The sequence below is a fragment of the Orbilia oligospora genome (assembly GCF_000225545.1).
Source record: "Orbilia oligospora ATCC 24927 unplaced genomic scaffold scaffold00054, whole genome shotgun sequence".
Lineage (NCBI taxonomy): Eukaryota > Fungi > Ascomycota > Orbiliomycetes > Orbiliales > Orbiliaceae > Orbilia > Orbilia oligospora.
In genome coordinates this window covers 1664448-1677745 of record NW_011645611.1, presented here as the reverse complement: position 1 = coordinate 1677745, position 13298 = coordinate 1664448, and the positions used below count along the sequence as shown (strand labels likewise).

Genomic DNA, 13298 nt, shown 5'->3' with positions numbered 1-13298 from the left:
AAAGTTCATCAAACGAAAACGCCATCACCAAAAAGAGAAGAAGAAAACAAGAAGACGTTCAAAAAAGACGCACGTGCTTGTAAAAGAATAATGGCTACGGTCAGTGATGGTGCTAAAAGGGCTGGGAGGAACCATCATCATCGGCATCAAAATTTTCAAATTCGCCAAAAAGCTCTGAGACAGAAACAAGACCTCGTGAGGGTTTGCAGTGGAAGTAGATACATGAAATGAAGGGTGTGTGTGAATTGAGGGGGGTCATGGGTATCGGGGTTGATGTTTGCGATTGAATCACTATGCATGAGTGAATGAAGAAAGAAGTTCTCACAGAAAAGATAGGAAGAGATAAGGTATCGGGGTGAGGCGTATTAGGAATCAGTAGCCACTCCCACTTTAACCGCATGAACGGATCGAGCTGACGGGATCGGAGGCGGTGGTCCTCTTCTTCTCAAACTACCATTGGCCAAAGGCGAGCTTTTCTTGGGCTCGCATTTAGGAAGTTCGCATTTAGGAGGTTCAACATTTACCTCAGGGGGTGGTAGTGCTTTTTCCAAACCACCCCAGACTCCTCGAACTCTACCGGGTGGAGGGGGTGGCGGTGCACCTCTTTCTTTCTTTTTAGACCCAGGTTTTGTTTGAGCCTTCTCTTTGACAGCGGCAACCTCCACCACCGACATGCTGCTTCCAACGTCTTGTAAACTCATTCCTAAATACTGCCTTGCAAGTTCATGGGCCGTTTCTTCTATCGGTGAATCACTGAGCCAATCGACTTTGTTACAACGGGAAACTAAACGAAGGGTTGTCGGATCCGCAGGCGAGAAGTGCTGAGATTTAACATTGGACAATTGGTTGAGAAGTTTTATAATCTCGGCACGTTTGTAGTGTGGTGGGTGGCGAAGTTGAGTATGTGAAAGTAGAGGGTGAAAGACTCGGAGATACATATGTCGCAGCTAGAGTATGTGTTAAATAAGGCTCAAGGAGTAGATAATTAAAGGGGCTTACTGTATTCTCTTCTTCAGGCAAATCGGCCAAGCTACGTATCATGACATCGACGAGAACGCATAAGTCATTGGTATAAAAGTATTCGTAAGTTCTGCTCGTTGTGAAGAGCAGGAATAAGAGCTTCAATATGAGTAACTGGGTGGGGGTCTCCGCTGAAGCGTTTCCTACGGTTAATACCTTTTACTGATCCAGATAGGCAAGGCTACAAAACTTACTCTCTCGATTAAGTAAGAGGATAATATTCTCTCCAAATGTTTTGAAATCCGGTCCGTTAAAAGAGAGAACTTTGACAACCCTGTTCGTAGGAGGAGGTCCTTCTTCCCGCATCCCGAGTTCAGAGAGCATGTATTGTTCATTTAGTACGAGCTATAAATATCGTTAGAATCTTGCGACCAACTCATTCATAGGAAGTTTGCCATTTTCATTTACCAATACTTTGACAATGGCATAATTATACGGGTCGTCTGGATCGCCCCCACCCTCTTCAACTTGTTCTAGAAGGTGTTTTATAAAGTCATCTTGGAGTATTTCTAGTAGTTCCGATTAGTTTCGAGGTCGCATTAATCGTTGATCATGGGCTATTTAGTTCTTACCCAAATCTTGGCTCCTCAACTTTTGAATCCGACACATTTCGTAGAAGACCTCTAGTAAAAGTTTGTGGAAACCAAAGTTTAACCTGGCGACATCTTTCCAAATCAGATCGATAAGTCTCGCGAAGGCGTTCTGCTCCAACATGAGTTCGAATGTTTTCGGATTGTCGATTCCATCGTAGAGGAGGGTAGCAGTTATAACATGAAGCCTTGCTGAATTCGAAGGTTCCTATAGTTTGTCAGCATTGTTTGGGGAAAAGAAAAGATCCGAGGAGATACCTTCAGGAATCGTCCCACGAAGCGTCGCCGAACATATGTCTTATGTTCAGAAAATACCTTCGAATCGATGAGTCGAAATCCACACTTGACCATGTCATATTCGGATTGAAGATAATCATCTGATCATGTGACCTTGTTGTTAGTTGAAGTTCGAGTTGTTTGTTTGAAAAGCGTCTCCCAACGGACCTCGATAAGTTGATATGAGTTGAAGATAGGATCGTAATTGTACATCGATTTGGTGCTGAGTCGGACATGGTGTACTCAGAATGATGTCCAGTTCTAGTTGAGGCAAGGGTAAGCCAGGATAACCATGGTGGGAAGATTTGTGAGTGTCGTACCATCCCAAAACTGCTGTTCCTCCAACTTGGACTCTACTTCGGGTGTCTCCATAGTTGCCGTGTTGAAGGCATGAATCAGGGTGTCCTTGTGCCACTAACCAAGTCGTTATAAGTTCGATAGAGGATCAAGAAGTTTTGATTTAACGGAAAAGATCATAGCCCATTCGAAATAACAGGGTAGTGCCGGCGGCTGAGAGGGAGAGTCCGAGACCGCGGGCCGTCTGGTAAGGATAATTGTGTCCTGAAATCCACGGGATAATATTATCACTAATTAGCGAATCGATGGCATGCATGCGAGCAAGCAATTTGAGTGCAGTCGGTTCCTCCTTCGCAGCGGTTTCGTGTTGATGCCTAAGTGGACCGGGTATATCCAGCAAGTGACTTTCATTCCAGAGTGCAGCAGAAGAGCAACAACGGCTTTTTAAAGGGCGATGACTATTGGAGATTCGATTGTCGAAGGCTGCAGTGCAGTGCAGTGTAATGCAGCACAATGCAGGTCTCGAGCTCCTCGAGCTCCTCGACGGTACCCGGGGGTTTGGCAGGCAGGACTAGTCGGATGCGCAGTTCAATGCCCACCACGCAGGGATCAACAGTCGCAGCTGCACAGCCAAACTTGACTGGTAGACGATGTGAAACTAAAGGCCAAAGTCGCCTGCCGTGGTATGATATCCTCGATACCCTCGCCACGCCTTGCAGGTATCTTCCGAGTACAGTTTCCCGTCGGTATCGCTGACCGAGTACTGGCACTTAACTTAACTTTGCCTTGTGGATACCCTTTTGGGTGTGGATCTTGGCACCCGCCGATGACATGTGCATGTCTGTGCCAGGCTCACCACTAAATCTAAATTTTAAATTTAAATTTAGAAGGAGACCGTTTCCTCCACGTGCCGGCTTCATTGCGGGGGTATGATGGAAGTATTCACTCAAGCCGGTGCAAGTACCCTTCACAAAGGTACACATCTGCAGTGACGTCTAACCACTAATTTGCACAACTTGTCTTTTCGTTTCTCGTAGTTCCAGTTTGCAATGTTTGACAGTTGGATCTTCCCGTTAACGTTTATAGGGCTGACGTTCCAGGGGCCGACTTAAGTTTGATTCGATTCAGGCCACGAATATCCAAAGATTCGAAATCGAAATAGTTGAAGTAACGAAGTGTCTATGGATCGATTGAGGCATTAATATTCACCGCCGATTGTGAGATTCATGACATATACAATCCAACAGATCGCAACACAGTTCTCTTTTAGTCAGAAAATTGCTGGCTATTCTGTGAGCATATTTATATTTCCGGGTCGTTCGTGGGGGCTCTCCATAGAAAATACGATACATTTGCCAGTTAAAGTTCTAGCCTATACTTAGTACTAGTAAGAAGGTACTTAGAATAAATAACATACAAGTGAGATTTATAAATTTATAATCAAAAAAAGAATTTCCTGGATAATCCAAGGATTACTAATTAATAGTAAGATTATAATTAAGAAAAGAAATAGATTATTAACTCAAGGAGGCAGCTGGTACATGGTAGCTACTGATATCTACAAAGAGAATGGAGCGAAAGAAACAAAAGAGTAATAAGAGGGAGGATCTAATCTTGCTCCCATACTACACTCGTTTAGCGCTTCCTCTCTAGTAAACATGAAGACTAGTTATGCACATGGATATGACTCCAGCAGTCATGATCTCCTAAGGATGCATACACTATCCCGCAAGCCAAATTTCATTTTGGAGATTTTTTATAATGTTAGTTTCAAATGTAGTAACAGTAAATAAACTTCAACAAACTTGAATCAGCTTTGAATCAGCTTTTTGATAATTTTGTTTTCCCATTCATCATATAACCCCAGCTAGATTTTGAATAAAAAATTTTAATATATAAATCGGCAAATGGAGCCTACGGATCTAAATGTAAGAAATAAAATCTTAGACCCCGGAGGTTCTTATAGATTATAATCTTAAAACCTCCCGCGAGAACAGTAATTAGGTATCAATATTAAATGTATAACATTGGACCTAACTCTACTAAAAATAGCTGCAATGATAAAGCATGTTAGTCATATCGTACTATGAGCTAGATAGGACTTAATGCAGAGTATCTTACTATGTTAACTATCCAAGGAGGTTAATTATGTGTGAGAGACCCGTAATTCAACCTTGCCTAGATTTTCAGATGGTGTAGGTTTAAATATGAGAACCCCATACTCAGATGACTTGGTAAAAATTTCCCGAAATCAAATTTCGTAGATGAGTGCTTAATTATTTTTCAACATGGTATCGATTATTCAATCAGTACTCGTACCTATTACTTCAGTCCTTGAGTAAAAACCCGAATGGTTGGATCGATTCTTGGTGTACTCAGCTCAGTTTCTTAGACGGGTTTATAACATATCGATGTTATATTAAGGTGTGTTGTTGTTGCAGGCACTGTGCAGGAAACCGTATCTCTGAGCGACACACCCTTGACTAACTACGCTGTGGCTGAGAGAGGGGCTGCTCTGTCATGTTGCTTGTGACCTAGTTAGCGTTCGCATAATGTTCAAGTCAAGGAACATTAACCCAAACTTAACCCAAACTCTCCTCCCTGTGACGTCTCCCAGACCAGTTAACTTTATTCCCTCCACATCCTCCCCCCCGAATTAGCCTGCCTTATAACACCTAGCATCCGATTCAACTAATTATAATGGCGATTCCGACTCGGTTTGCAACGCCTTCTATGGCGGCCCCGCCATCCAGTGCCGAAAAGGATAGAACCGTTCAGCAGACAGATATGGATGCACTGGTGTCGCGGTGTAGTGCAGTTCAGACTGGCTACTTGACGGACCCGTATGTTGAGATGTTTCTTGATATTTCGACACCGAGAGACAGGAGATACCCCTTAATAAACCGAGGTGAATAACGAGGTGAACATCTTGATGTGTTTGCTTATGGATCAACTTGTTGTTTGATGGTCACGGGTTACTGATTTTTGTCATATCGCTGAAAGGAACCTACATTAGAACAAAAGCTATCGACCAAATTGTTGAAAGCTTTCTATCACGGCCCTTCCAAGGCAAAAAACAGATCATATCCCTCGGGGCAGGCTCGGATACAAGATTTTTCCGGTTAGCTACAAACAAGTCTCTCCAACTACTCTACCACGAGTTCGACTTCCCCCAGGTCACTAGTCGTAAGATTACGGCAATTCAGAGACACAAGGAGCTTGCAACAATCATATCAGAATTCGGCCAGGTTAACCCTCCTGAAGATGGCAGTGGTGTACCGGGGTTCCGAGTGGACGCTAGAGCTGGATCCCTCAGTTCCCTTTGTTACTATATCCACCCAATCGACCTCAGGACCCTGAAGCCAGGAGTACCTCTTCCGGCTGGAATCGATGCCACACTGCCTACTCTATTCATCTCGGAGTGCTGCCTAATATACTTGTCCCCTAACGAAGCGGACGATATCTTTCGATGGATCACAAGCTCGTTCGGACAAGCATCGGAATCAAACTCCAACGGAGTGGGGATTGTTTTATACGAACCGATTGGGGGTGATGATTCCTTCGGCAAAGTTATGATCAGAAATCTTTCACAAAGAGGCATTGTCCTAAGAACACTACAACGATATTCGACACTAGAGAGACAAAAGGAACGAATGAGGGTTCTAGGGTTCAACACTGGTATGGGAGCTTGCGATGTTAATTTTATCCACAATGAATGGATAGATTCGAAGGAGAAAGAACGTATTGATGGCCTGGAGCTTCTCGACGAGCGCGAAGAGTGGGTTTTGTTGGCGAAGCATTACTGCATTGCTTGGGGATGGATAGAACAGCATGCCGCATCTGGTTCTGCCGCTGACTTGTCATTTCAAAGCTGGTCTCAGTTTCCCATCCAGCGATCCTAAGGCGGGTAGGGCAGCTCCTCTTTTTTATAATTCCCAACCAATGAATTCAAATTACTTTTTCCTCCTTGGAGAACCCTCCACTCTCTTTTTAATTCGTCATGCTTAAGCTACGCTTGGATTCAATATTTGCGGCACTGCATCGGCTGACTCAGCTAGTTGGGAAACATATGGCGGGGTGTTAGCCTTGTGTTGTGTGGCGGTTTATCGATATGCTTTTTCGCACAAACTTGTCACTGAGGCGCTTGTTTCGCTCGAACTTTTTCTTCTTTCCTGGAACTTTGGTCTTCCACAACCTGACAGCAACATCGGGCTCAACAAACATTTACCAGCAATGCACGGTTCTTAATCCTACACAATTGATATAGTCCTTCACTGCGCCTCCAGATGAGGGCAGCTGCACACCTTAGGAAGGTTGTTGCCGACAGAGGGCTGCTCCGTAGACATACCTTCCAAGCGGCGGTCGCTTCGATTGCTCCATGTCAATGGAGATCACGAAACTATTCTACAACTAGCGATGACCCAGATGCCGCCGATGCTTCAACAATACTCGGCAGTAATGAAGCCCCTAAACGCCGAGGGCGGCCCAGGAGGACTCCGGAAGAAAATGCTCTGGCAGCGATAGAAAGGGCGAAGAAAAAAGCTGAACTAGCAGCCAAAAGAGCAACTGCCCTGAAAAAAGCAACTTTGCCAATACCCAAAGACTTCAGGGAAGAATATGAAAAACTTTACGAAAAACCAACGGTATTCATGAAGCCTATGAGAAGGCCGGTTGGGCGTCCTCGAGCCAAACCAACCAGAGCAACCAGAGCAACCAAACCTTCCGTGGTTAAAGAGGACTCTTCTACAGCAGCTAAGCGACGGGGCGTCGGGAGGCTAAATAATCGAGGGCAGAGGGTTGGAAGCAAGAGTAGGTCTAAGGGGATTGAGTCTGAAGAGCCTAAAGCTAGGAAACTTGCTGGGCGGCCTAAGATGTTTGGGCCTAAGTATCCAACCGTCGCTCAGAAGAACAGAATGGCATACTATGCAGGTGTTCCTGTATCCGAGCTTGTATTTGGGATACCCAAACATGAGATGGAAGGGGATCCTAGTCCTAATATTCCTGCTGATCCTAATGGTCCCCAACCGAGGCGGAGGCGGAGGACTCGGGCAGAGATGGAAGAGATATATGGAATAGACCCCGGAAGACCTAAGAAGTATGGTCCAGAGCTGCCGAGCAAGATCATACTAGATCAAGGGGTCGAAAAGATGGTCTATCTTAGGCCCGGTAGAAACAAACCGTTTTTTAGCGAAGAAGAGAGGGAAGACAAGGAGCTTAGACAGGCTAGGGAAGAACTGGTAAAGGAGGCAAGGCGGCAAAGACGAAAGGAGATCGCAGAGTATGGAATTAGTGAGGATGGGAAGAAAAAACGTAGGAAAACGCCGCTTGATGAAGAAATTGTTGTCAAGCTAGTGAATAAGCAACTTAATCGACCCACTGGACCCAAGGCGTACAAAATCAGTGACCTCACTCGCACTGCAAGGGATTTCCTTCAAACTCGAAAAAAAGAGCAAGCGGAAGATGAAGAGGGACAGGAGCGGGAATGGGAGTATCTACTGGATGATGAAGGGCTTCCCATCGTACCAAAGAAGGCCCCTGGGGGAGATACCCGGCATAAAAGAGGGTCGCTACCCAAAGAAAGAGTGAGAAAAAGTAGATGGGATGGAACAACGAAGAGTAAAGATTCCGGAGAAGAGAAATGGAGGGCAGTGACCCCACAGAAAATACAAAACTCTGCTCCGACAATCGCGAGCCTGGTGCAATCGGGGATACCGCAGCCTAAACCTCCAACGGACAAATCTCTTGTAATTGGAGAAAAGAAGTGTGCGGATATATTCAATAACTTCGACTTCTCAGAATATCAAGGATGCGAAGTGATTGATTTCAACCCTGGCTATGGGATATTTTCTCGAGAGCTGAACAAAGCCATCAACCCATCGAAACATATCCTGCTCGAACACGAGCCCGATTTTGTTCCTTTTCTTGAGCACACTTGTACGGATAGTTCCTTTGAAATCGTTCAGAAAGACTTCTACGACTGGAACACATTCGACGACCTCATCAAGGATGGAAAAGTCAATCCAACGAAACTTCCATTCGAAGAAGGAGTTAACAAGACCCTTCTTGTAACCGGAATGCTTCATAAAGAAATTAAAGGTGACCGATTTATGGCACAAATCCTCGACGCCATGGCACAGAAAAATTGGGTCTTTAGGTATGGCCGAATTAAATTTCTGCTTTGGGTTGACGAGGACATGGTGGCACGGTACCTCCCTAGGAGCTTTGGGAGAAGAAATCGTGCAGCAATCATGGTTGAAGCCTTTACAGATCTCCGGGAGATTGCATCCCCGCCGCCTTTTTTCACCTGGGCAGATCACCGGTTCTTCTTCAGGATGGATATTTGGAAACAGGCAGGCCACGTTCCGAACAAACAAGATGCCACAACAGGCGTCAAGTATGCTGACCAGCTCACATACATTTCCATGTCCCGAGATCCACCTCCAGTCGTGTTTGAACCCGTGGATTATTGGCCGCCTCTGCGGTGGGCTCAAACCACCCTTCTAGACTTTACACCAAAGCTCACACTACCATATCTGAGAGGAGATGTACCAGACTCCGAACCTTGGAAGTTCTTCAACCTCTTCCTCACGTCATCATTCTTGTCCCGGAATAATTCGATGCGGAATGTGCTTTCTAAAATTGGAGAGGGTGCCGAGCAGATGTTCGAAACTGAAGAATCGTTAAAGAAATTCCCAGATCTCGCTGATAAGCCTGCCGTACATGTATCAGTTGAAGAGCTGGTAGCCCTTGCGCAAGCGTACGAATTCTGGCCATGGAGAAACGATGACCCGTTCCTCGGTACGGATATGCGACTCAGTCGTCCCGGAATGTTAGAAGAACTTGAGGATGCTCAGATGGTGCAGTGATCGTTCGATATTGACTCTCTTTTCATTGTAAATATTTTCTCGGGCTTTATCCGATTTTTGTACAATAGGCTTCATGTAACTCGTGGGTTTCGGCGCTCGGAATTCGTCTGATATATAATATTCCTTTTGTCAGTCATATTGTCCTAACCGTTGAGCTGTCGTTCCAAGGTGCTCGTAAACCAGCTTCGAGGGTATACTACGAGACCGGCGCCACGGCCTGGAGCAATCCCGAGCCAACACAATTACCATCCAAAATACAACATCTGCATCTAAGCACACTTCTCGCAAACGTTGCAAACCTCATGTTGATGAACTCTTCACCAACGTGGCCCAAAACTTGAACAAAGAGCTAAGAAACAAACATGCATGGCGCTGGAACTTAAGTACTCCAAGCCATAAAAATTTTACTGCCTAAACTATTCCGTAACCACCGAAGAAATCACAAGCCCTGGCGTTACCATAACATGACGAATCTCTCTCATTCCAGGCTCCACACCCTGACAACATCCGGGCCGATGGCCGTCTCAAACCCCTGCACACCCTCCACACCCTTCAAAAAAGCTTGAATAAACGTTTTTCGATATTCCAGAAAATTAGCGATGAATTTCGCGAACGTGTAAGGAACATGGTTATTGAGATTCTTTTCCCGCTAGGCTAGTAGTTTGTTTCGAGCCGGTGGATCCATGGAGGTCCCTCGTCATCTGGTACCTAACTAGCTCTCGATATACCGGGTTCCCTGCCACTCTATCTTGTGTTACATGTGGGCCTGTTTTGTTTTTTTGAGAGCTGTCAAGCCAAATAGTTACATCTTGTACCTGCCCAGGCCCTTAGTGTTCAGACGGCGTTAATGTATCCGATGGTAGGGTAGGCTTGGAAAAGGCTGGGTAAAGGTTGGCGTCCCCGGATTTTTCTTGACCTGATATATCCGGGATTGGGAGTGGAGTTTTGCTTGCAACTGACTGCAAATGGCAATTTCTTGCCGTTTTGCCCTGCCGTTTTTTCCAGTCGAGGCTTCTGATACTGTGGATAGTGGAGTTTTCCCCCAAGGTGGCCAGAGTATCGTCCTAGGCCCTTCGAATGGGCTTTAAAGCTATTGATTGCATTAAGTATGCATATATATATGTGCATACAAAGGACTTCTATGGGCTATTGAGGGTTAACGCTCACACCACTTCTTGTCCCCCCCCCCCCTCGCGGGCTCTTTTTGGAATGCTTTATATTTAAAAGTGCCCCAGGAAATCCTTTTGGTTCCTTTTGCACGTTCTCCTCCTTCTCTTTTTCCTCCTCGTAATGGGACGATATACCAGAATGGGGGGACTCAGTCGACGTCCTTTCTTCCTGCGGATCGCCTTCGCAGAGGCCCTCCTCGCAGCTGTGGGGCTTATGGTGGTCCTCAAATACTTCTTTAACACAGACAGTAGCGCAGTATCCGATCTCTTCAGGTCTCGGGGCTCTGATGAGAACAGACCTAGATACCCCACTCTAGAAATTAATGGGAGAAGAGTAAAGAGCTGGGCGGAGCGTTCTAATTTTTTGACAGAGAAACAGTGTCGGAAGGAGTATCCACTGTTGTTTAAACCTATCGATGAGGCAGTCGGGAGGGGGAAGTTTGATTTTTATAGAGGGCCAGATGATTTTACTGCGCTTGTTACAGCGAGAATAAAGAACAATAGGGTATGATCAAATATAAACCCAATATAGTTTTTATATCCGTAGTCAACTAACTAACTGTTGGATTTTTTTATGGGTATGAAGTTATATGTTATCAGTACTAGCAATACGACAAATAGCCATGTCAATGTGATGGTATGCGTTCATTCCCTCTCCAGGATTTCTTTCTAATGTGTTCTGAATGCATATCAATAATGAGACTGTGATATCAATATTGATCTTTTGAAACTATTTCTAGCACCGCAATGCTGCCCTCCATCAAGTTCACAAAGCCCTCGCAACCTCTCCAGAGCCCCTCCCAGACACCCTCTTCTCCTTCACCCCAGTCGACTACCCCAAGAACAACAGCTGGGTCTACTCCAAATGGTATGACCACACCGTGCTTCTAAACCACTGGCCAGTCCCACACTTCGGCCATTGGTCCTGGCCCGTCAAATACGTCGGTCCATTAATCGAGGTCCTCTCGCAAGTCTCCGAAATCGAAAGTACCCTCCCCTTCGAAGAAAAAGTTGACAAACTCTTCTGGAGGGGCACTCCTTCCTTCAACCCCATTCAAAATCAGAACCTCAGGGGAAATCTAATTGGTGCCACCGAAGGCAAAGACTGGGCCGATACGGGACAATTAGAGTGGACTGCTTTAGAGAAGGCGAAAAATATCGTTCAAATCCCTGAAATCTGCAGGTATAAGTATATCGCTTATACGGAGGGTATTACATACTCCGGTCGTCTTCCGTTTCATATGCTTTGCGAGAGCGTCATTATTACGCCTCCGATAAATTATATGATGCACTCGACTCATTTGATAAAACCGTTGTTCGCGTGGACACTGGGATTTCAGAGTTCGAAGAAGATGGATAATTGGGGCATGAAGAGATTGAGAAAGGCCTGGCCGAAGGATTATAGGCCGGATGAAGCGAATGCTATATTTGTTTCGCCGGACTGGAGCGATCTAGAAGAGACAATAATGTGGCTCAGAGAGAACCCCAAAATTGCAAAGGGTATTGCAGCAAGACAGAAAGAGTTTGCCGTCGAAAAAGGATACTTGTCAGAGGGTGCGGAGATGTGCTATTGGAGGGAGTTGATTAGAGGGTGGAGCAAAGTCGCAATACCTACAGGCAGTGGGTGGAACGAACTTGGGTTTCCATGGGAGACATTCGCTTTAACAGGAAAGACAGAGTTGAGGTAGACTATATATATACCTGTATTCCCAGAGGCGTAATGCCTTGATGTACATAAACCCCTTAGCTACGAAGTTACGTTTGAAATTGGTATCCGTGTTTTTAATTTCGATATTCTTTGGAATTGCTAGCTATCAGTAGGCATATTGGCAGAAATATATGCCTCCTAATTGAGGTATTGTTTTATCTCATTCAGCGCTTCACTTGGACTGGCCTGGTTTCCGGCATAATGAGAATAAACAAAGTTTAAGAACAATGCTAGAATATAAAACTAGCAGCAGAATAAAAGAAACGGGCCTCAGGACCTAAGATCGGTCTGAGACGGAAGCGGCCGTGATTTGAAAAACAAATAGAGTGAAGAATCCCGTAGAGCGTCCAGCTCTGCTAGCACCATTTAATAAACCACATTTGTGGGGACAGCCTAGGCTACCCCTTGGATAAGTTAAGAGACCTGAAAGTCGCCACAATATAGAGGAAGAGGGGTCTCATGGAGCTCCTTGCGTAGGACATTCTTGAATTTTTCAACATCATTCAAGAAACGATAGAGGCTATGGGTTTCTTCCGTCGTCCCAAAGCATACCAATACTTTTCCCAGGTCGTTGCTGTGCCTGTCATTTTGCGCGGGTTCGATCTTTCCTAGCTCCCCGCGAAGCCACGTAACTGAATTCTCGATACTTTCGAGAATATTTCCCATATTATGCGGGTCCTGGAAGACCATGAAATTTCGTCCTTGTTTGTCTGGGTTGCCACATGAGATCCTAGTAACTGCAGAGAATAGATCTGATTTGAGCTTCGAAAACGCTGGACCCCAGCGTTCTGGTAGGTGCAGAAAGTTCTGATTTACTTGGTATGGAGGAGGCCTTACGAACATTGTCGTCGGGCCCCTGATAGCCATTTTCTGCATTTTGCGGATAATGCTTTGATAGTAAACGTTGGTGCGCAAGTGGTGCATGATCATCGGCCGCCCAATGCTTGCACTGCATCTGCTGGAATCTGAATGCTGAATCAATCCACTCAGAACCGAAAATGTGAGCCCACAGCCATTCCCAGGACATTGAAAGGGTCTTGTGGCCTGAATATCCTGGTAGTTCAGAAGGCTCCCAAGTGACTTGCGGTTATCGGAAAGGAGAAGCTTCTCTGCCTTCAGATATGTCGCGAATGTGTAGTTTATGTCTAAGAAGTCTATCATGCTAGGGCAACCGCCCGCTTCAAGGTGGCTAACCAAAGACGCTGGAAGCGGGAACCCCCTATTGCAACCGGGACAATTTACCTGACTTTGCCCCTTTCGTTTGGATAAGTTGACTTTTTGGTTGCTTGGGCCCAAAGCTGCTGGGCCGGGGTGAGTATTAATAGCTGGGAGACGCATTCTGTGCCAATAGGGATCAGATGCCGCAAGGCTA

The 13298-nt window shown here is 45.5% G+C and overlaps 5 protein-coding genes across 5 annotated transcripts; 3 read left to right on the top strand and 2 right to left on the bottom strand.

The window, feature by feature from the left end:
• Positions 1 to 365: 365 nt before the first annotated feature.
• On the bottom strand, positions 366 to 2258 carry AOL_s00054g518 (uncharacterized protein; the record flags this gene model as incomplete). The annotated part of the gene is made up of 8 exons (XM_011121834.1): positions 366 to 947; positions 1000 to 1151; positions 1215 to 1365; positions 1429 to 1529; positions 1593 to 1818; positions 1926 to 1987; positions 2055 to 2147; positions 2207 to 2258. 8 exons carry the CDS (start codon positions 2256 to 2258, stop codon positions 366 to 368), a joined length of 1419 nt encoding a protein of 472 aa, XP_011120136.1.
• Positions 2259 to 4883: 2625 nt separating this feature from the next.
• Positions 4884 to 6085, top strand: AOL_s00054g517 (uncharacterized protein; the record flags this gene model as incomplete). The annotated part of the gene is made up of 2 exons (XM_011121833.1): positions 4884 to 5026; positions 5200 to 6085. The coding sequence occupies 2 exons, from the start codon at positions 4884 to 4886 to the stop codon at positions 6083 to 6085; spliced, it is 1029 nt and encodes a 342-aa protein (XP_011120135.1).
• Positions 6086 to 6469: 384 nt separating this feature from the next.
• On the top strand, positions 6470 to 9049 carry AOL_s00054g516 (uncharacterized protein; the record flags this gene model as incomplete). The annotated part of the gene is made up of 1 exon (XM_011121832.1): positions 6470 to 9049. One exon carries the CDS (start codon positions 6470 to 6472, stop codon positions 9047 to 9049), a length of 2580 nt encoding a protein of 859 aa, XP_011120134.1.
• Positions 9050 to 10357: 1308 nt separating this feature from the next.
• Positions 10358 to 11906, top strand: AOL_s00054g515 (uncharacterized protein; the record flags this gene model as incomplete). Its single annotated transcript, XM_011121831.1, has 3 exons — positions 10358 to 10723; positions 10805 to 10855; positions 10959 to 11906. The coding sequence occupies 3 exons, from the start codon at positions 10358 to 10360 to the stop codon at positions 11904 to 11906; spliced, it is 1365 nt and encodes a 454-aa protein (XP_011120133.1).
• A 434-nt stretch (positions 11907 to 12340) lies between these two features.
• On the bottom strand, positions 12341 to 13264 carry AOL_s00054g514 (uncharacterized protein; the record flags this gene model as incomplete). Its single annotated transcript, XM_011121830.1, has 1 exon — positions 12341 to 13264. One exon carries the CDS (start codon positions 13262 to 13264, stop codon positions 12341 to 12343), a length of 924 nt encoding a protein of 307 aa, XP_011120132.1.
• Between the last annotated feature and the right edge of the window lie 34 nt (positions 13265 to 13298).